Source organism: Monopterus albus, unplaced genomic scaffold (genome assembly GCF_001952655.1).
Source record: "Monopterus albus unplaced genomic scaffold, M_albus_1.0 scaffold117.1, whole genome shotgun sequence".
Classification (NCBI taxonomy): Eukaryota; Metazoa; Chordata; class Actinopteri; order Synbranchiformes; family Synbranchidae; genus Monopterus; species Monopterus albus.
The window spans coordinates 1,206,229-1,228,046 of record NW_018127997.1 but is presented as its reverse complement, the minus strand read 5'-3'; the positions used below and the strand labels follow the sequence as shown (position 1 = coordinate 1,228,046).

Here is a 21,818-nt window from a genome sequence, read left to right as displayed (position 1 = left end):
TTTCCTCTTCTGTAATAGACTTTGTTTTTAACTGCTCCATCTCTGCAGCTCCCCTTACAGATCACTCTGTCATTAAACTGATCTTAGCGGCACCTGGGGCTCGTGTAAATAATAAAGGATACTGGAAGTTTAATCCCAATTTACTCTTGTTAGGTTATTTCTTAGTTAGATAGATATTCAGAGATTTGATGTCTAGAAATGTTTAGTGGAGACAGGATGTCTAGCTCAGGCTGTTAAATGCTCAGTTTAATTTCATGTGCTTGCAGACTGCATCTAGGCCAAGGCTGCAGGCAAGGAGAGTTGTTAGTATTAACTGTAATGCTAATCTTATTATTTGTCTTAATGTGAAATGTCATGTCAAATTGTTCTAGATACACACCACTAATCAACAGCCACACACCTTGACTTTTCCTCATGTTTTGACTAACGTTATGGTCAGCTGCAAGCTGGCATATCATTTGAAGAAGAAGAAGCTTTCTGTTGGTTTTCAGCAGATTTTATTGTCCTTTATCCAGCGACACATACACATTTACTTTAACTTGGGCATCTTCACCATCACACTCTCCTTTTTAACGCGAGGTCTCCACCCCGAGAAAACCATGCTCAAAACCGGCGAACGCCACCGAGTGACACCACAGTGCTACTGCATGCCTTTACATGAGAGTCTGTAGTGGTGAAAGCAAACTGTGTATAATCAGAATAGGATCAAAATATGGTGAATAGTTATTAGCATAGCTGATAGGCAAATGTTAGTTAAAGTACAATATGTAGTATGGTCAGAGTGAACTCTCTGCTCTTTTGTAAGGGTCTTTGCAAGAACATTGGGCGTCAGACTTCCTGTTTTTTAGTACAGGGTGCAGGGGGTTCCCAAAATAGAGAAGTGTAACCAGGGTGGGGGCCCGTTGGACATCAAGATCTGGACAATTGCAGGAAGTTGGGAAATGGCCATATAGTTAGCTGCAGAGCTGATCAGGTGGGGGTGTGTGTGAAGACCTGAGGAGAAGACTAGACTTGCTGACTGACAACCTGACTCTCTGCAGAGGCCCAAAACCTGACAGGTGATCCTGTTTCTTGCCCTCTCAATCATTATCATATAATACTGTTCAATAAATGATGATTGGCACTGCAGTGATTCTCCCTGTGCATTGATTTTTGCCACGACACTGACTTTCGTTATTTTTAGACTAACACCAAACTAAATATAGGAAGCAAACAAAATAAAATATTATGGGGTGGTGTCCAAAAAAAAATCCTCATCATGGACATCTACTTTTCCCATACTCTCCCCCTCAAAATATAATGTCAACTCGACATTGTATGACTACTGCATTAAGGCACATTTAACAAGCCACATCTGGTACTTATGCATAACATCCCAGTAGAATAAGACCAAGCAGGAGTCAGTGTTCATTAATCCAAAAGATGCAAAACTGGTTATAGTCCACAGTATAGCATGTATCTCCATTTCCATGCCATATGTCTGCAGAAGTTGTCTTTGTGCACGATGACATCCAACTGCTCCATCCACCACAGTGAGAATCTGCATCTTCCCTGAGAGTAAGGTACTCATCATGGTCCTAGCCTACCAAATTGACCAATATGTGGTACGGTTGTCCATAGAACACACTGAAAACCATTTTTCCTATATCAATGTAACTTGTTTAATGACAGTCTTTGTGACTAATGAGTTTAGTAGAACTACTCAGCTTGCTTATCAATTGTGTTATGAACAATCACTATTTCAAGTGATTACACTTAGAACTGTTAAATATTGGACAACTCACACCAAACTAACTTCTTCCGATTTTTGTGAACGATGAATGCTGTATGGACATTCTCATCGGAGGCGCAGCAGCAATATACGGGACCTGGAAAAGGATCCGGCATGGAAAACACTCTATTCACCTGGCTAATCTCCGCTCCCTGGTCAACAAAATGGATGAAATTCTTCTCGTCAACAGGACTAACTCTGACTTTGCACGCTCTGCTGCTTTGTGCTTCACGGCTCAGCAACTCGATCGCGGACAACGCGATTCGAATACCGGGTTTCCAGGTGTTAGGTATTTTTAGTCAGATAGATATTGGTTAGATACTTTATGTATTAGGAATGTTTAGAGTAGACAGGGTGTCTAGCGTAGGCATTCTTATGAGTGCTGCAGTTTGCTTATGGTCAAGGATAACTAGATAGAAAGTTGATGACTGTTAGAAGACAGGATGTTTAATATTATTATTATGACGTGTATAACTGTAGCCATAGCCATAACATTTTCTTATGTTTAATGTCATGACATGTCACTAGAGGTCGTGTTAGAATGTTTTAGCTACACACCACATAATCAACAGACATTCACACATTGATTTTCCTCATGCTTTGACTACTGCTCTGGGCAGCTGCAAAGCTGGCCCTGGGAGACATCACGGTTTGGCGTCTCCTGTGTAGAATGGGGTTAGCCCGAAGTGATATAATGTATAGGCCTGTTGTGGTTCAGGGTCTTTCATGTTTCAGCTGCCTGCATGCATGTTGGAGGTGCAAGATACCTGAGCATGTAATGTTAATTTTTACCTGTGTTCATTGAATAAATTAGCACTGTTTTGAAGTTATTTGGACTGCTTCGTCTCTCAGAGTTAGCATGGTAAAAAGTACTGGGTACAACAGTTTGAATGGGGGTACTCCAAGTGTGCGTAAAACCAGGGGCAGATCCCACTGTGGTGTCACTAAATGTACCACAGGCCACTGTCTGCCCACTCCCAAAAGTGGACCTAATGTCCATTAGGTCTGTGGACATTGTCACCAGCTATTGAAGCGCCCTCTTTGCAACTGTGAAAACTGAGTGTTCACTACTCACAACCCATAGGATGGCGGTGGTGAAAGGGCCAGGGGGAGGTGAGCAACCCGAGCAAAGCTTCCAGCAGGGAGAGATTTCCCTTGTGATCTGCCGCATTTTCAATTATGTCTGGCAGATTGCAGCGGGATTGTCTACCAAGAGATCATCATCTTGGTTTGCCCAGCTGCCATCAGGGTTACATTCCCTGGTGCCCGCAAATGTATCAGATGCTGCTTCTCTGCCATGGGCAAGCTAGCACAAAGGGTTAGGGTTAGGGAGAGATTGCCAGCTTGGTGTGCACCATACCTAGGCGGGCCTCACAGCAGTGTGAGTTACTGGGCAGGATGAAGCCTGTATCGCAGCTTGGACAAACGGTGATGGTGGCGCGATGCTGGAGTCCAGCATTCATTCTTTTTGGAACTTTGCTTTTTAGACATTGCCCTTTAGGAACTTCTCTTTAGAACTGCTGAAGAAAAAGAAGTATCTGATCTCAGGTCACATAGGCTTTTATGCCACCACAGTGGCTTTAAACAGCCCAGTGCAAAGCACAGGGCATGAAAGAAATCTCTTCAGGACTGTGCATGCGTGAAGGATAAACCCAATAGTGACAGCTCTTAGAGGGCAAAGCCTATGCAAAATAGAACCACTTATCATTATGGACAGGTTCGAACACCCATCTTGATCTTCTTCCTCAACTCCTGAGACAACACTACTGCATTTGGCTTCCTAAATTGAAAAGCCAAAATCCACTTCATGACTGTCTCACCACCAATTATTATTTTCAAATCTAATGAAATAAAAGAAAAAGAAATGTCCTGAACATAATCTAAACCGTAGAATCAAACCAGAAATGGGATAATGATAGTGATCAGGAATAAGGCAAAAAGAACTAGGCTAATACAGCAGAAGAAAATTACAATCAGGAGAGAGGCAACCAGGGTAGACAAATGAAGAAACCACCAATAATATTTCCATATAAAATGTATTTTACATTTCATAATGTTTCCAATAAGATAAGAAATATCCTCATCAGAAAAGGGGTGATGAAGTTTTAAGGTTAACCTATTACAAAAAGCACCAACTTTCTGGATAGATAGATACCACCGGAAGTCACTGAGAAAATTCTCACTAAGTAGTCAAGGAGGAGTGAGGCCACAGTGTATCTGAGGGGGAAAAGTTCATCTCAAAGCATGTCTTATTGCAGGAGAGCAAAAGGATTGTCAAAACTGTTGCCACAAAGTTGCAAGCACACAGTTGTCCAACATATCATTGTATGATGTAGGATGAACATTTTCCTTAGTTGGAAGTAAAAGGCTGACTAGAAAGACAAGTAGGTCTTCGTGTAGTATGGACACGCGTATATTGTCTATACCTTTCTGTCATTTAGTGTATGTAATTGTGGTTGTATTGCTATATCCAGCCCAGCAGGTTGAGGCAAAACATTCAGAAAGAGATATTTTTGTTTCCAGGTCAACAGCTCTTCCTATGTATTCCTACGGCTCAAATACTTGGGTATACACATCTCTAGAGACTCAGCTGTATGTAATAAGAAAAACATATGGACGACTATCAATGAATGTCATTCTAGACTCAACCTATGGTTAATGAGAGACATCAGCTTAATGGGAAGGATTTTTCTGACTAAAATGGAAAGCATCTCTAGGTGCATCTATCCAGCCTTTTTGCTAAGCATTCCAAATGATGCTATTAAAAAGATTAATACAATTAACTTTGACTATATATGGAAAAATAAAGTCCACTACATTAAAAGAGCAGACATGACTAAAGAATTTAAAGATGGAGGTTTACCAAACACTGATTTTAATTTTATTAATGGAACTTTAAAATTTAATTGGTTAAAGTCCTTTTTGAATAACGATAGCCTCTGGTACCACATTCCCAGAGAAGTGTTTAAAAAATTAGGAGGCGTAGAGGTTTTGCTTAAATGTGACTTTAATATCCCAAATCACCTGGTCAAATTATCACTTTTTCATCAACAAGTCTTACTATATTGGAAACTCCTATATAATCATAACTTCACACCCCACAATACCCCAATCTGAAATAACAGATATATTGGCGTTTGGTCGGTATTTCATCTTATTGACACAAATGGCTCCTTTTTATCATATGAAAGCTTTTGTGTCGGATATGGGAGAATTGATGATCGTAACTCATTCTATGCTATAATCAAAGCAATCCCTACCTCCTTCTTGTGTTTGGTATTTAGGTAACCCTACTCCATTCAGCCCATCTCTCCCACAGCTTTTAATTGGAGGCTGTGCTTTCAATCAACTCAAATACCCAAACAAAAAATTAAGAAATATCCTAAACAATATCTCGTGCCCTTCTTCTCAATACAGAAATTCTATCTTACAGTTCTTTTCAAAGGAAACTGTTTGCTTGTTACAAACAAAGTATTTGCATTTCCCTGTTGCTCCGACAGCCAAGGAGCTTCATTTTAAAACCTTGAATGGCATATATCCATCCAGTGCTTTGTTGAGACATCGATTTGGTATTGAATCCAATAATTGTGTATTTTGTGACGGAGATGAAAATGCAGAACATCTTTTTTTCCAGTGTACGTTTGTGAAGAACATCTGGCATGAGGTCTTTGTTTGGCTCCAATCAAAGATTCACTTCCTAAATGACTTCACCCAAAAAGACATTATTTATGGACTTCTGATGGACAATGCCAATGCTGACTTTCTGATCAACAACAGCATCATTTTTGGGAAATTTCATATACATAAAGCTAAGTATATGAAAATATTTCTCAATGTGTTTTTTGTTTTTGTCAAAGCCCTAAGTCTACTGAAAACCAAAAATGCTACAATACTTTTTAAATTAACAGAGTATAATTTAATACAAAGCCCTCATTTCTTAACATGACTTTTCACTTAACCTTATTTTATTTATGTATTTATTTTTAACTTTCTGTCCTTCCTCTCTTGTTCTGTTCTTTATTATTGTACCTGTTCTATATTAATGTTATGGAATACTAATGTTTGCCACATTTGTTGTAAATACAATTGTTCAATAAAAAAGTAAAAAAAAAAAGGTTACCCTCCATTTCAGTGCTAGGAAAAATCCACCGAACGCACCCATTGCTTCTTTCACTCGTTGGCTAGAATTTGCCACGATTCGAAGAAAGACCAATCAGAGCGCAGATCGCTGAGTTTGAATTTTCATCGTTTTTATTAAATGCAAGTGTCACGTGGGCACACGGAGCCAGCCAATGAGAGTTTGTGTCTATTGTAAACAAAGTGAACAGGCCAATAAGGATGCTCGGGAGGGTTTTTTTTTCTCTGTCAATTCTAACGTCAGTAGCTGTGTGAGCGATTTGAGTATCGTCTCGGTGCGAGGACATACGAATTACAATTGCACAGAGTGGAGTAGAGGAGGAGGAAATCTAGAGGGAATAAGTGACCGCAACAAAACAAGGGGATTATATTGGATATATATTTCATCGCTTAATTATGGCTGTAAAGAGAAAACGGTGAGATCGGGCGTTTTCAAGACATGATTGGCCGGTCTTCAGCGTGATAGGCAACCTAGCTGGTGCTGGATTCTCTCATCGAACTTTTGGCTGAAGAAGTTTACAACAGTACGGCTAACCATTAACGTTAACACCGGCGCTGTCTTCTACTTCTGACACAGCCCTAACGTTACACATTCAAGACAAAATGGTGTCCTGGTTAATTTCGAGAGTCGTTGTGTAAGTATAAGGTCAAGTGAGAGTATTTAAAGTAAACTAAAATTAAATTTTCAACCTTGTGTGGAAAATTTGATAATTGATGGGCTTCAGCTTTGTTAGCTTATCTGGCTAACACGTTCCTGTTCTTTGGCTAAGTTACGGCCTTTGCCGTTAAATTTCTAGAAACTTAGTCAAAAAGAAGCGGCTTCATTTAGGTTACCATAAAAACGCGGTACTATGTTTGTAATATAGCTAATTGTTAAAGTTGTGGGCCTAGCTAACAAAGCAGCTAATGTAGCTTGGTGACTGCTGTTTTGCCATTGTGTCTAAAGCGAATGCTACCATCTTGTTAATGGCTCATGACCATGCACGCTGCTGGTGAGTCAGACGTAACGATGTGAAACTTTGGCAAGGTGGAAGTTTTTCGTCAGGTACATCTGTCATCTTGAAGATATTAGCCAGCCCTACCCAGTTTAACCTAGGAGCCATAACACTGATACATAGGAAGACAGCCACCTTAAGAAAGGATTCAGTGGATTTGTTTCTCTTTCTGTTTCACCCTCTCCTCCTGTCTTTGTGTTTGTATATATCCAGGAACAGTAGTTACATAATTGTAATGGAGAACAGGAATGTGATGGACAGGACAGAAGGGAGTGGTTGAGAAATACAGAACGCACCTCTCCTTTCCCTAATGCAACTTTCAAACACAAACCCTCAAGGATAGTGAAATGATTTTTTTTTTTGTAGCTAACCTATGCATCAGCACTGTTCAGTCAAATCAAATAAATCAAATCAAATCAAATCAAATCCTAGGTCTAAATGCAGGAAGAAGGTGGGCATCATAGATGTTCATACTTGTGGGTCCTTCATCTCATTACATGGCAGTGCCCTTGCTTCTAAGTTATGCAAAATGCATAATGCAATTGATGTGCAGAACATGCCACATTTACAAGACATTTTGAAATCTAAACAGTGGATTTAAAAATCATGGATGGAAATAATGTCAGGTGCCTTTTCTAAATCCCCCTACTTGTCTCAACAAATACAGCTTGCTTGTCAATAGCTTGCTACACAATGAATGGATGTAACCATGTCAGATCTAGAATGTGGTTTAGTTTTAGTCTATAAGCTCTCATTCCATATTAATTTAGATGAATGATGTGTTGGCTTTCACTTTGGCCAATAAAGGTGATTATCCTTATCCTAAAATAAATAACGCCTTGAGGTTTTTTCCCCAAAACTTCAACTTTGCTTAAAGGTGCAGTGAATATCTTCTGAAAAAACATCTTGTGTTTGTTCACAACCCTGGTTCTGTAAATTGTAAGCAAACCAAGTGCTGCCAGTTGCTCCACACAGCACTATTCCATTGCTTTTTTAAGGAGTACTGATGGGAGTGGTGTATTTGTTTGGCTGTTGAGTTCAAATAGCAACAGGATTTCTCCAGTATCACTGACTCCTCCTTTAATGGTCATGACTGTTTGTCCTCTGTAAACCTGTTTTCCAGAGGCTTTAGGGAGAAGCAGAAACTGTATTCATGTCTACATTTGATTTTGTTAAACTATTATCACATAGAAACACTCAAATAGAATAGGGAAGCATATGTTTGGTAAAAGACATCTGATGATAGGCTTTGACAGAGTTGAAAAAGTAAAGCATTAAGACAGAGTAATCCAAATTTGAGTCTTGTTATTGTTGTTTGGGCCTTCGTTAGTACTGTATCAGAAATAACATTGTAGTCATCAAGTTAAAGCTGCATTAACTAACCTCTCTCTAATTTTTGACTGTTAAGGGCAAAGTGAGAGTCAAACAAACTCAAGCAGTATCCACTCCTCTCTTCTCCCTCCACTCCTCTTTGCCCCTCCCTCCCTGTCTCAAACTATGCCATATGTAGTCATGACAGCCCGAGACTGATGTGGCAGTTCAGGTAGCCCAGCAGTAATAACCGGCTCTGGGACTAATGTATAAGGAATATAGAGATTTTTGGTGGCATTGCAGCAGCAGTTAAATAAAGAGGCTTACATTTTAGAGATACATACATATGTTTAATGTTGTCTTGTAGCAGATATATCTGTAATAACACAACCAAATTATACAGAGGAATGTTTCTTCCCAGGAGTATTGTTACAGTACTAATGTTCCCCACACTCGCATTGTGTTCAGTGTTACATACTTGACACATATAATGTTAAAAGGTAACTGTGAGTTGTATGTGAAACAAGCGAAATTTCATGTTATGTTTTTGATAGTTGAATAAACTCCCCACTTTTCCAGTTGTGTTGATGCTGTAAAATTTAACAAACACAAGGCCTGAAGATAGCAGCAGAGTGGGGTGGGGGTTTAGCAATGCAGGAAGAAAACACTTCTAGACAATTATTTACTTGATTTATCTAAATTAAAATTTTATTTAATGCAACTTTAATTACTGACATCAAAAGAAGTCAGAAGGGTCAAGAAACACAAGCAGACAATCAAACATCCATATTAACAGCGGTGGAAGAGGTAGAGCTTTACTTAAGTAAAAGTATAAAGTATTAGCATCAAAGTATATTTGAAGTACTACAAATAAAAGTACTCATGCTGAATGGCACATTTCACATTCTGTATATCATATGTATTATAAATACTGATTCATTATAGTGTATTTTACATTTAATGTTGCAGCTAGCAAAGGGGGAGCTAATTTCTATGCATTTAACTTGAATTACTGGTGGGGAGCTTGTGAATTTTCTCCCATAGATCAGTGATAATTTTTGTATTATTCTGGTTATGAAAAGTAACTAAAGTTATAAAATAAATGTAGTGGAGTAAAAAGCACAATATTTTTCCTCTAAAATGTAGTGAAGTCAAAGTATGATGTAACAGAAAATGAAAATACAGATACCTCAAAATTGTACTTGAGTAAAATACTCAGTTACTTTCAACCACTGCATATTAAGCTGATAAATTATCCATTACAAAAATCTTTGTTTCTCTGTTTAAGCCAGAGTATAGTGGCACAGTTTGAACTTCTGAATGGCATGTTGATTCAGTTTTCAAATGTGGGAAGATTCAGAGAGCTGTGAGACCAGACTTGATTATGTATGTCATTTCAGGAAATACTCTGGGGGAAGTACAGACCTGGACTGGAGCCAGTCCCATTTGCTGTAGCAACAGTTCTCTCAACAATCCTACCTCTGTGTTTTAGGGGAAAAGTCACGTAGTCAAAATTTTGCAAGCAGATGGTGGGAGCTCAAATGTTGGACTTATTGGAGGTCAGCTAGGCTACAGATGTAAACTGTATGGCTTAATATAGGCTAGTGATCTTTATAGTTTTTTCCCATTTCCAATGCTTCACTCAACAATGTAAACTGAAAGTGAGATGTGATGTTCAGCTTCTCTGATGTCCCAACAGCTGTCAGCAGCTCCTTTTCACTACCACACTTTTTATGGATGGCTTTATTAATTTCATGGATCTTCCCTGGCACACTGTAGAGGGCGAGGGGAAAGGAAACCAAAAAGCTGTGACTTTAGGAGACTGATCAATCTTAACAGATACCACAAAATAGTTTGCAACAGAAAATAACTGGGGATGTGTGATATACAGACCCTGACGATGGCTACAAGCTGAAATGCCCAGGTTGAAACATTAAATTTGCTCTATACACCGCAGGTGTTGCTGGACTTTTTGCCTTTCCAGTTTGTTTTTCCCCTGGCGGTGGGTGAAGTTGTCTGAAATATCTGCTTTGATTTGTATGATTTATTTATTTTTTTCTTTAAAACAGCTGTCTGTGGAAGTTATTCTTCACTGAATGTGCCAGAGTAATTAAAATAGGCTTGAAGTATAAACAAAAACAAAAATCCAGGAGGTCCAAAGGTGACGTGCAGGTTGGAGTTGATTTAATAGGATGGAGTTCTATCTGCTGTGTGAGATGCACGCTATAAATGTGCTCAGTGTGAAGTGGTCTTAACTGCACCTATGTATATGGCTCATCGTGTTTCTTATGGGCTTCCCAGGTGGGTCGCCAAGGCATTGGATTAGACGATTGATTGGTTTCTCTCCTCATCCCATCTTCCCCCTCCATCCATCTGGTTGTTGTTGATGTAAAGTGTCAGGAAACCAGGGAAACTGACTGCAGCACAGAGTCAAGGCCCATTTAAAAGCAACAGGGCTGTTTTCTCAGCTGTATGCAGAGAATGTGTTGAAATGGGAAGAAGGAGAATGAGGAGGGAGAGAGAGGAAATACGAAAAATGGAGCATTTTAGTATCAAGAAGGAGCTCTGTCTGCTCTGCTGGTCTTAGGTGAGTCTGAAAGAAAGACACTTTACATTTAAGACTTACACTGCTCATTCAAGGTGGGAGTTTTCCACCATGCCATTTTGTATAAAAGGTGCAGTACTGACAGGGAGACAGTGTTGACCCTCAAATGCCACCACGAGCAGTAGTATTTTTGCAGAGATGGGTTCGCCCCACCGCCTGTAGAAAAAAAATAAGAATCATTGTGTTTTCTTTAGCTTAGAATGTGCCTTTTATATCTACACAGAAGCGGGTCCCCCATAATGGAGGCTGCCATTTCATTTTACAGGAGCCCAGAATGGACAAACCTCACACTGGTATGAATTTTGTGTTTTCACATGGAAGTAGCAGCTTGAATTTGGAGATGGTTGGAGGACAAAAACAAGTATCTTTAGAAACAAGAGGAAGCAATGTCACAAGTTTAACTACTGTATAATTTGAATAAATGGGGATCATAGTTGTACTTTAACACTAGAAAAAGGAAGATGGCATGAATCCTTATCATCAAAGAAACAAAGACACCAAGAAACAAGATGCTGTTAAATGCGGTCAAGTGATCTGTTGATTACAAAGACATGGTCAAGCATCTGCCGTTTGACTTTTGTCGCACTTCTTTTCATGGTATTAGGGTAAGGGTGCTTGGAGCAGCCAAGTTGGACATTTAAAGTCCTGGCGAAGTCTTTACTAATAGGGCTAATCAATACAATGGTATTATTGCACATCTTAATGTGTGTATTCAGACTTCTTTAATATTACACTGTGGTCAAGTGAGCCGCTGTTAGGTTTTGCTTGGTCAAGTCAGCTGCGCTTGTTTTCCAAGTCCTACATTTACGGTAATCGCTGTGAAATGGCTGTGACACGATGTACGAGAGCTTTGCTGAATGTTGCAATCTGCATCCTCACTGTTAGATGACACTGATCTCACATACCACACCTTTAAGGTAGTCAGTACTGGTGATCTAAAAGTTGACATTTCAGCCCCGCTGACATGGGAGGTTGGTTAGGAAGAGCCTTTGATTTAATACATTTATGTGAACCAAATAATTGTATCTCTGCAACTGCTAAAACAACTGCATCATATGAAATGGCTCTCCCAGATGAACCACCTAGACCCATCCCCCGTTTTCCTGCATGACAAACCCCAGGGGAGGGACAGTGTTCACTGACAGGGGGGGTTACACTAAGATGAGGTGACGGCACTCAGTCACTTTTAGCTTTAAAAAAGCATCTTGCATCAATCTAATTAAACTAGCAAAGTGTGAGGCTCCATAATTTATGTGGGGGTGAATGAGGGTGATATGGGAGCTCATTCACATTATTATTGTTGATTGTTTATTACTGTCTTTATTTCCTTCACACTATCTGCCCAGTGGTGTTTACCAGAGCTCTGTGATGAGACTTTCCCTGCAATCAAAGCAAATTAGAAGCAATTGAGACACAAATATCTGCTATTATCACAGCATCGACAGTCGACTTTGATTAGCATGCCTAAGATGCCAGACACAAGGCCTTAAATTTACAATGTTTGGGACAAAAGACTTGAGTGTAGTTGTTCTACTCTGCTGCACAACTCTAATATCATGCAGACATCCAGAAAAACTGTCCTCATATCTGTGTTTCTATGACGACGATTTAATTACCACAGGCTGCTGTTCCTGTGTGCCTGGACAGCAGAAGGTCTGGGCTGTGGAACCAGTTTCTCCACTACAAACATACATGCAAACATACCAGTGTAAAGGAGGAAAGGGATTGGTTTACAGACTATCATTTTTAGTGCTGGTGGTTCCACAATACTGTACTCTGCCTTTATACAAATAAACTGCTCTGAAGAGAAAAAAGCATTACAACAAATGATAACACATACAGTATGCATGATTTGTTAGAAATTAAATCAAAATGTTCCCATTGTGGAAATAACTACTGACTTTTGGTGCTGATGCCCTAGTGAAATTATGCAAACAATTGCATTGCAGTGATCTGCAACACTACAAACCCACAAACTTTCCGATTGCTGTCCTCTCCCCTTATATCTCAGACACACCACCTTTGAAGTATTTCCTGAACTGGTGACCCAGATAACGCTTCAAACATCATTAGTGATGACATTTTCTAAATAAACCAAGCCTTGATATAAAGGTTCACTTTCCACTGCCCTTAGTACTTGACACATGCTTTGGTGTTCAGCCTACCATCACTACTTGTTGATGTCCTGCGTGCTTCTGAGGGGACTCTGGTCAGATGGAGTGTGTCTGTGTGTGTTTAGTTGCAGTTGAAGGATTCCATGTCCTTTTAGCGGTACACCTATTCACTTTCTATTAGGGGTGGGATGAATCACAGAACTCACGCTTTGGATGTATCACGGATTAGGGGTCACGTATCGAATAATGTTTGGATCAGAAAAAAAAAAGGGGGGGGGGGCAAGTATAACACTCTGGCTGCTGCTCTGCTTCTGTTACACTATGCACTGATATTGCAAGACAGCGTTTGCCTTGACCAGAAATATCATGTTATAATGTGAGATCTCGTGGCATGAGATCTCGCTACATCCCTACTTTTTCTGTCCTCATGTTTTACAGGAGAGCTAAAATGCTCCCATACATGTGACTTAACTGATGTGGGGGGGCTTTTGAAGTTCTTCCACTCCCCCACTAGCCACTTACTTTAACACACCTCATTCACTCCGTTGTCTCTCAGGGTGTGTTCCAAAACCCGACTGGCACAGTCCCGTTTGTGCAGGATGGTTGTGGTCACCGTTTATTTTAACTACATTACGGAACAAGCGGCATGCTGGCAGAGCCAAATGGAATCCACACCATGTTTTCATTGCGACTCTGTAAACATTGTATCGAGATTTGGGGAATTATTGCTTCACGAGATGGCAATAACAATTGCTCTTAACTGCACACTGTATATTCTGTTATGGGAGGAGTCAACTAAAAGTACCCCTTTGCCCACCTGGCAGTACTTTAAAACAACAAAACGGTAACAAAGGTGCAGGATTTGTAGATATGACGTAAAAGACGACTACGATGAATGCTCATAACCATTTGCATGTACACCATCCCGTACAATATGCTACATTTCCTTCATTGATGTTAAATCAGCTGACAGTTTTACCAGTGAAGACATCTCACTCTGTTAGAGTTGTTGGAACTACAGAGAAGCGCTCAGTTCACTCTGATTATTCACTGGTGTTACAGAGTGATGCCTCCTCACCTCATATAACGATGTTCGGCTAACAGCAGACAGCGCTGCCTGTTTGTCCACCGGCTGCAGTGAGGCCACAAACCAGACAACAGCGAGTTTCATTTTGTCCTGTTAGCACTTTAAGTCACAGACTTAAACTGACAGCAACAGCTGGTACAGTATGACCCTGCTGGTTGTCATTTTAATCAGAAACGGCAACGATCAACAGAAGCAGCTACCTGAACGATTTCAACACTGAGCTTTGGTAACAGGACTGTAGGTGGCACTGGCACTCCTATGGGGAGGATTTACATCACGATGGTGACTCATCATCGTCCCATTACACATCCATAATATACGTATATCAGAATCTGAATCACAATCAGCTTTATTGGCCAGTTGTGTCGAACACACGAGGAATTTGACTCTGGTACATCGGCTCTCAATGTGCATGTACGTATCCCCATGCAAGGGGCAAGTAAACAGTAAACCAACATAAGGCTGTGTATAACAAAATAAGCAGTATTAACAAGCAATAAACAGTGCAGACAGAGAAAGGAATGCTCATTGTGAAATGAGATAAATAGGAGTAAAAGTAGAGCATTTAAAAATAGAGACCTGTATGGATCGGTATAATGTGTACAATGTATATTTAAAGGTATTGCACCGAGGGTTATTGTCCAGTCATACTGTCAAGTGTTCATCAGAGCGACAGCCTAGGGGAAGAAACTGTCCCTGTGCCTGGTTGTCTTAGTGCACAGTGACCTGTAACGCCGTCCAGAGGGGAGGAGTTCAAACAGATTGTGTCCAGGGTGTGAGGGGTCAGCAGTGAACCTCTCCTTCCTCTTTTTGACCCATGAGGTGTACAGGTCCTCCATGGACATATATAACTGTTTGGACACATTTTACAATATATTTTTCATTTCTGTGTTACCTGACATACAGTCAGTTGCCATTTTCTTAGGTACAACAAGCTGGGCTTTATTGCAGGAGCACTGGATTAGACTGCATTAGTTTGACTTAGTTTGTGGTTTAGAAGGTACACCTAAGTGTATGTTTCCATTCTATTCCTAACAATAAGAGGGATTATACTGTTAGCAGGGCTGAGCAGACAAAAGAGCACAATCCACTGAAATGAAAATATGCAGAAATACTACAGTCTAAAGACCCTAAAATTCAAACATTTAATTTATTTGCACATAGCAAATCATGTGTAAGTGCAAAAGAACAAAATAAGAGTGCAGTGCATTAAGGAAATGTTGAAACCTGTATTGGATCACGTGGAACCAAATACACATTACCACCAGCTGGTGCTACTGCAGAAAATTACAGAGGAAACACTGAGTGATTGCCTTGTGTTCCACTGTGTGTCAGCACGTAACACCCAATCATAGCAGCACAGAAAGAAGTCCTCAGATTATTCTGTAGGAACAGATGATGTATTTAAGTGATTTTTGTAGAGTTTTGTGTGTAAACCTGAGTTTGCACTTAAAATTATAATAGAGAGCCATTTTGGTTTGAGTGTAAAATCCTCTTCATAGTTGAGGGGGAACTGACTGTAGAAATCAGACTTTCTCTAGATGTTTAACTGTACTTTCATATTAACAGAACATTTGTATTTGAGTTTTTAGCCTTGTATTTGCCAACCTACAACACATTTTCAAAAGATCTCATATATTTAGTTTTAAATGTAAAGATACACAGATAGTAAGGTAAATAGAGCTGTAACATAGATCCATCACATTGAGGCCTATTTTCAAATGGCTAGTCAGAGTATGATTATTTTTATTAATACATCCAGATAATATTTAGCCTAATGTGGAGTGACAAACAAATGCATTGCATCAAAAATAAGAACACCCTGCCTATCACATCCAGCCAGGAGTATTAGTTTTTCACAGTGCTAACAACAAAAGGTTTGAAAGTGTTAAAACTATTATTAAAGGGGTGATTATTTAATGTTGTGTGTTCTCTTTCAATGCAGGCTGGTGTTTGGGACCCTGTATCCTGCATACTACTCTTACAAAGCTGTCAAGACCAAAAATGTCAAGGAATATGTGAGTTCATGAGCTTAACTTTTGGATATGCTTCATTTTTTTCCATGATCCTAACACTCTAACACTATACTTTATACAGCATAGAAACAGGCTAATAAATGGTTGCTGGTACGCTGTAGTGTAGCTATTAGCAGATATAAGGGCATTTTTAAGTGTGGAGGCTGTAGCATGTGACTGTGGGTTGCTTTATATTGACAAGTGTTTCTGTTATTTTGTCTGTCCCATTTTATGGTGTGTGCTGTTTGAACTGGGAAGTCCAATTTTCCAAGTTCCTAGTTAGAATTTTCAACTGGAACACCCCTTAAAGCTGGATTTCTGACTTGGAAAGTCAGACAAACTTCACCAACCCCGACCTCAAAATCCAAAATGGCTGCTCCACACATCAGTAGTAAAAACTGTAGTAATATGTTCTTTATTAGCCCTTAGGTCTTATTTATCTTTCATTATAACAGTCGTACACAGTACTGTCTAACATACTGTATCTGTGAACATGTTGCTACAGCATTTTTTTTTACAAAAACCACATAATGCTTTGTTATAAACTGATATTGCCAATGCCTAACAAGGCCCAGTGAGTTAACTGAAACCGGAACGCAGTTAATATTCTGATCCTCTCTTGTATGTAGCTGGGGAGGACAACCTCTGAATATAATGTAGTCCAGTACAACTCCACCTTTAACTATGACCTCAATAATAAATGTAATTTAATTTACACATTTATGGCAATTTCACCAAAAACTGAAACATTTTGAGCTTCATAAACACAGATGTAAAAGTATTGTACTGAATTGCATATAATTGTACAGGTGTGCCTAATAAAGTGGCCATTTGGTATAAGTTCTTCTTAAATACGATCATAAATCCACATTCCTGCCGAACCCCCCTGAAGCCTTGCTTTAAAGGCAGACATAAAAACCTGTCTTTTAACACATAAACTTTATGTAATAAGAATCTTATTAACTTGGTACCTTAGTTTTTCATGATCATTTGCAGACTGTATACAACAATATTGGATTAATTGCCCAGCACTACTTCGACCCAAGTGACTGGCCAGACGATGTTGTATTTTCCTAAACATTTTGCTGGACTACCCTGCATTATTTTGGTGGTCTTTCATCATGACAAGCCACACTCACCGACCCTTTTGTCTCATCACCTTAATCAAGGGTTTTTTTTCACACTGGATGGAAGCCAGAGCTCAGCTGCATACTTTACACTTGGTTCCCTCTTCAGAAAAGCAGGACTGATGGCCACTAGAGGATGAGCCAGGAGTAGCATACACTGCTATGTCCAGCCTTTAGCATTTCATGATCATCTAACCAACACAAATTTATACGATTGAATTTGTTTTTTTCATTAATCACACCCTCAAGAACATAATGCTGAGGATACACTGATGAAACACAGTTTGTTACTTTAAGATAGCAGCTCTTCTACTGTATATCTGAAACTGGCCCATGGCTGCTTTTATGTGATTTGAATTGCAACATGTTCTGCCAGAGGTTACTCCAGTTCATGAAGAAGTTGGCTCCCAAAATTCATTCCAGACACCCAGCCCTCTTTTTCTTGTTTTCATTAGTGTGTATTTGTGTGTGTGTGTGTGTGTGTGTGTGTGTGTGTGTATGCGTATGCGTACATACAGTGGGGGAATGTTGATAGGCATGTCTGTGTGTCTTGTTGAACGTTCTCATTGCCAGTAAAAATAAAACCAGTGACTGAAACAACAACTCATCCTATCCCCCCTTCCCTCTACATCATTAAGGGGGTTGGACAATACTTAGTTAAAAATGGCATTGCAGTCCCCAGTCCCTCACTACTTCTCTGCTCCACCGCTGACACAGAAATGATGATGTTGAATGAGAGCAGGTCAGGATTTTGACCCCTAGGCTATACGGTGTGACTCCAGTCCATTACAGACAAATGGACCTCTGTGCTGACCAGTCTGACTTGAGCATACTTGTCTGAAAGCTTCTATTGTTATTGCTGAAACCACAGAGCAGCTTGAACATGTTGTGTGTACTGTATATTTAAGTATTTGTATGTCAATTTAGAAAACCCCTCTTATTTTTGAAGGAGAACCTGCTTCTGGACTGACTAAGATGAAGAACCATCTTTAGTGGGTACATGAATTAACAGAAATTAGGATTATTCACACATAATCTGATGCATGTACTGTAGGGCTGGACCCAGTAATGTGATGATTCAGATATGCATTTGGGTAGGTAATCGGTTTTCAATCTTGGTATTTGAATATTAGAGCCTGCAGGAAATTTAAATGCAGTCTGGGCCCAGTGATGAAGAGCAAAGAAATCATGCTGGAGACAGCTTGGTCCACTGGTGCTCACAGCTCATTACCAAGTGACCAGATATCCTAAATCTAAATAGCTGATTTCTTGCCTGAATTTTTTTAAATTTAAAATAAGTAGCATAAAGCCAGACCTATGATGAAATACTCACTGATCAAAATTTCCTGGATCAATAAATCATAAGTGAAACGTTAAAACCCAAACAATGCCTCTTTACTAGTGCTACAAAAACATTCAGTAGCTTCGTGGTTAGACATTTTTCCAAACTAAGTGTTGTGGTATAACCAACAGAAGACCAGTGATTTTGGTGACAGAAGGCTGCCCTATGAGTGAATGTTTTAGTATCTCTTTTTGGTGTTGCACTTGTCCCTATTCGCTCATTTTGCTCATTGTTATGGCTGTTACTGAATGAAGCCCTGAGATATATTGTAGCGATAAGTAGGGCTGCTCGATTATGGAAAAAATCATAATCACGATTATTTTTGGTCATGATTGAAATCACGATTATTTTACACGATTACTCATTGACTTTGGAAATATGTTGCATTTATTGAACAGAACAGTGAAAAACAGATTAAGACAAATAAAACAGATAAAGGCAAACAAGACCAACAATGTAGTGCACTTCCACAACTTTTTTAAAAACAAGTAATAAATAAAATAATAAATAAATTAGTCCAAAATAAGTTTGCTCACGTATGTGCCTTAACAAACTGAAAACTTCTAAACATTTTACAACATTCTACATTTTAATTAACAGTAGTAGAAGTACTCTGCTTTTGATACTTCATTAGCCACTTCTGCACGGCATTTTTCAAATAAAGCAGGCAGAGCAACTCTCGTGAAATGGTGTCGAGATGGCAAAGCATAACGCTTGTCCAGAGTATTTATCATTTTTCTGAATCCTTCGTTCTCAACCGTGCTAATAGGGCGCAGGTCTTTGGCTAAAAAGTATGCAACAGCATCTGTTATTTTTTTGTGCCTTTCTGAGCTGGATGGATATGGAGGTGCACTGAAGAGCCTGTCTTTAATTGATGACTGTGTTGCAGAGGATGTTTGTCTTTCTTTCTGTTTGTTTATTAGTTGGTCATATGTCGGTCTGTGTTTGAATTTTAAATGGTTGAAAAGATTTGTGGTGTTACCAGCCGGTGCCCACAACTGCGTAGCAAATCTTGCATGTACTATGTTTTTTATCCACATCTGCTTCTTCAAATGCAAAATGTTCCCAGACAACAGAATTTCTGCTACCTTTTTTGTTGACCAAAGGTTTCTGTGGCTGCTCTTTTTCTGCCATCTTCCCTCGCGCTGATTTTTAAATGCGATCAGATATGACATATGCAAGGGGAAGGGCGAAAGAGAAAGCGAAAGTGAAAGTGCGGATGCACGAACGCAGGCCAAAATAACTTTAAAAAACGGAATAATCATTTTTTTTCTCGAGTACACCATTTTTGTGATCGTTGAGCCCTGAAATCGAAATCAAAAATTTGATTAATTGCACAGCCCTAGCGATAAGAGTTCCCTGTCTTAAAGACAGAAAGCTCTCTCTTTAACAGACTGATTAAGTGGTAAGGTTAGTATCTCATGACTGAAAAGGGCTATACTGTATAATGATAATCAGTTTTGTTGACCAAGTATGTTACACACACACACACACACACACACACAAGGAATTTGTCTCTGGTACAGAACCGAGGCTGCCATCTGTGGCGCCAGCTCACACACAGGTGGTGGCGCTGTCATTGCATGGTGCAACTCTGGCCATCGAGGGCAACTTGGGGTTTAGTGTCTTGCCCAAGGACACTTCGACATGTGGACTGCATGCACATGCGAATAGAACCTCCAACCTTACGGTTGCTAGATAACCACTCTACCCCTGAACCACATGCTGCCCCCAAAGACACATTTTACTGAAAGAAAACATTGAGAAAGTTGGAATTATCTGTATTCCAATTGAGCAGAACAACAAGTTGTCTTACTCAATACTCTGCTGAGAATAAACAGGCAAAACTACTTAGCGTCTAGCTTCTTAAATATGAAAGTTTTTTTGAATGTTTTACACTTGAGAATAAACAGGCAAAACTACTTAGCTTCTAGGTGTTGGGGGCAGCACAGCGATGGTTAGCGCCGGTGCCTCACAGCAAGAAGATCCTGGGTTCAAGCCTAGGCCAACCTGGGGCCTTTCTGTGTGGAGTTTGCATGTTCTCCCTGTGCCTCCGGGTATTCTGGCTTCCTCCCACAGTCCAAAGACATGCAGCTTAGGTTGACTGGAGACTCTAAACTGCCTGTAGGAGTGAGTGCAAGTGTGTGTGGTTGTCTGTCTACAATTCAGTCCTGTAATAGACTGGCGACCTGTCCAGAGGGTACCCCATCTCTCACCCAATGTCAGCAATTTTAATAAGTTATTTGATTATATCAAAAAGGGGTGTGATTCAGATGATATAACTTTAATTGGCAGATAACGCAGCTCTGCCTCTGTTACACAAAATATATAACAAAAGCAAAATGGCAGTATGCACGGTAATTTGGCGTAGTGCCAGGAAGTGGTGATCTTTATATACTCTACACTCATTGGTCAATATCCCCACCTCTGTCTACCAAATATAGCTTTTCCAGTGGGCCTATGGAATTGTGAAGAGCTGATGTCAGGGGTTCCTTTCCTCCTCCTCATTTAATGGAAGGCAGTTATTCACAGATGAGGCCAATAAATGTCTGCTATTGGCTCAGGAAGGCAAAATGGAAGCTATATATTTTACTGAGGACATGTCTTAATGTCCACCCTTCTGATGAGATAAAGAAGGGAGGGAGGGAAGGAGAAAAGGGATGGACAGAGACTGAGGTATGAAGGGGCAAATGAAAGGGAGAGGTAGAAGAGAGGCAGGAGGAGATTGAAATACATAAATAAGATGTCATTTCCATCTCACTGGCTTTGTTTGACTCTCTCCTTTTATATTTATCATTCCCATGTGACTGTTAGTGGGGGGCCTTATTTTTGTATACTTGTTGGGATGGAAAACCAAGAACACACTAGCTTCAGAGGCTAGTACGTTGGTCTCCACAACGTACTGTAGTTTGTTGAATTTTAGGACAACAAGACTGTAAAGTTAAAGCAAGTATTGGCTTTGGTTCAAATTGGGGGAAGGGTTGGGTGTTAGGCAAGTAGTGGTTATGGTTAAGTTTAGGGTGAGTCTCCCAGGAATGAGTGTAAATCTATGTACAGACCTGGTAAGTGACAAAAACAAGTGTGTGTGTGTGTTTGTGAGTGTGAGCATAAGTGTGGAGGGAGTTGATGAGATTGCCTTTAATGGTGCAGGAAGTGAAAAGACAGTGTGCAGTGCGTAGGAGAACAGTGTCTGCTTATTGTGAATTAGACTGCAGGTGAAAGTGTGTGTTTTTGTTCACTATACCTGTCTTGTTCTCACATGCACTCTACTCTCTCTCACACACAGATGCGCACGCATTTTATTAGCTAGTGTC

General features: G+C 39.8%; 1 protein-coding gene across 1 annotated transcript in view; it reads left to right on the top strand.

The window, feature by feature from the left end:
* Positions 1-6,152: 6,152 nt before the first annotated feature.
* Positions 6,153-21,818, top strand: part of reep3b (receptor accessory protein 3b) — a 37,278-nt gene continuing 21,612 nt past the window's right edge. Inside the window, exons 1-2 of the mRNA XM_020611746.1 lie at positions 6,153-6,543; positions 15,966-16,038. Of these exons, the coding sequence (XP_020467402.1) occupies positions 6,512-6,543; positions 15,966-16,038 (105 nt within the window). The 5' untranslated portion in view covers positions 6,153-6,511. The remainder of the gene's footprint in view (positions 6,544-15,965; positions 16,039-21,818) is intronic.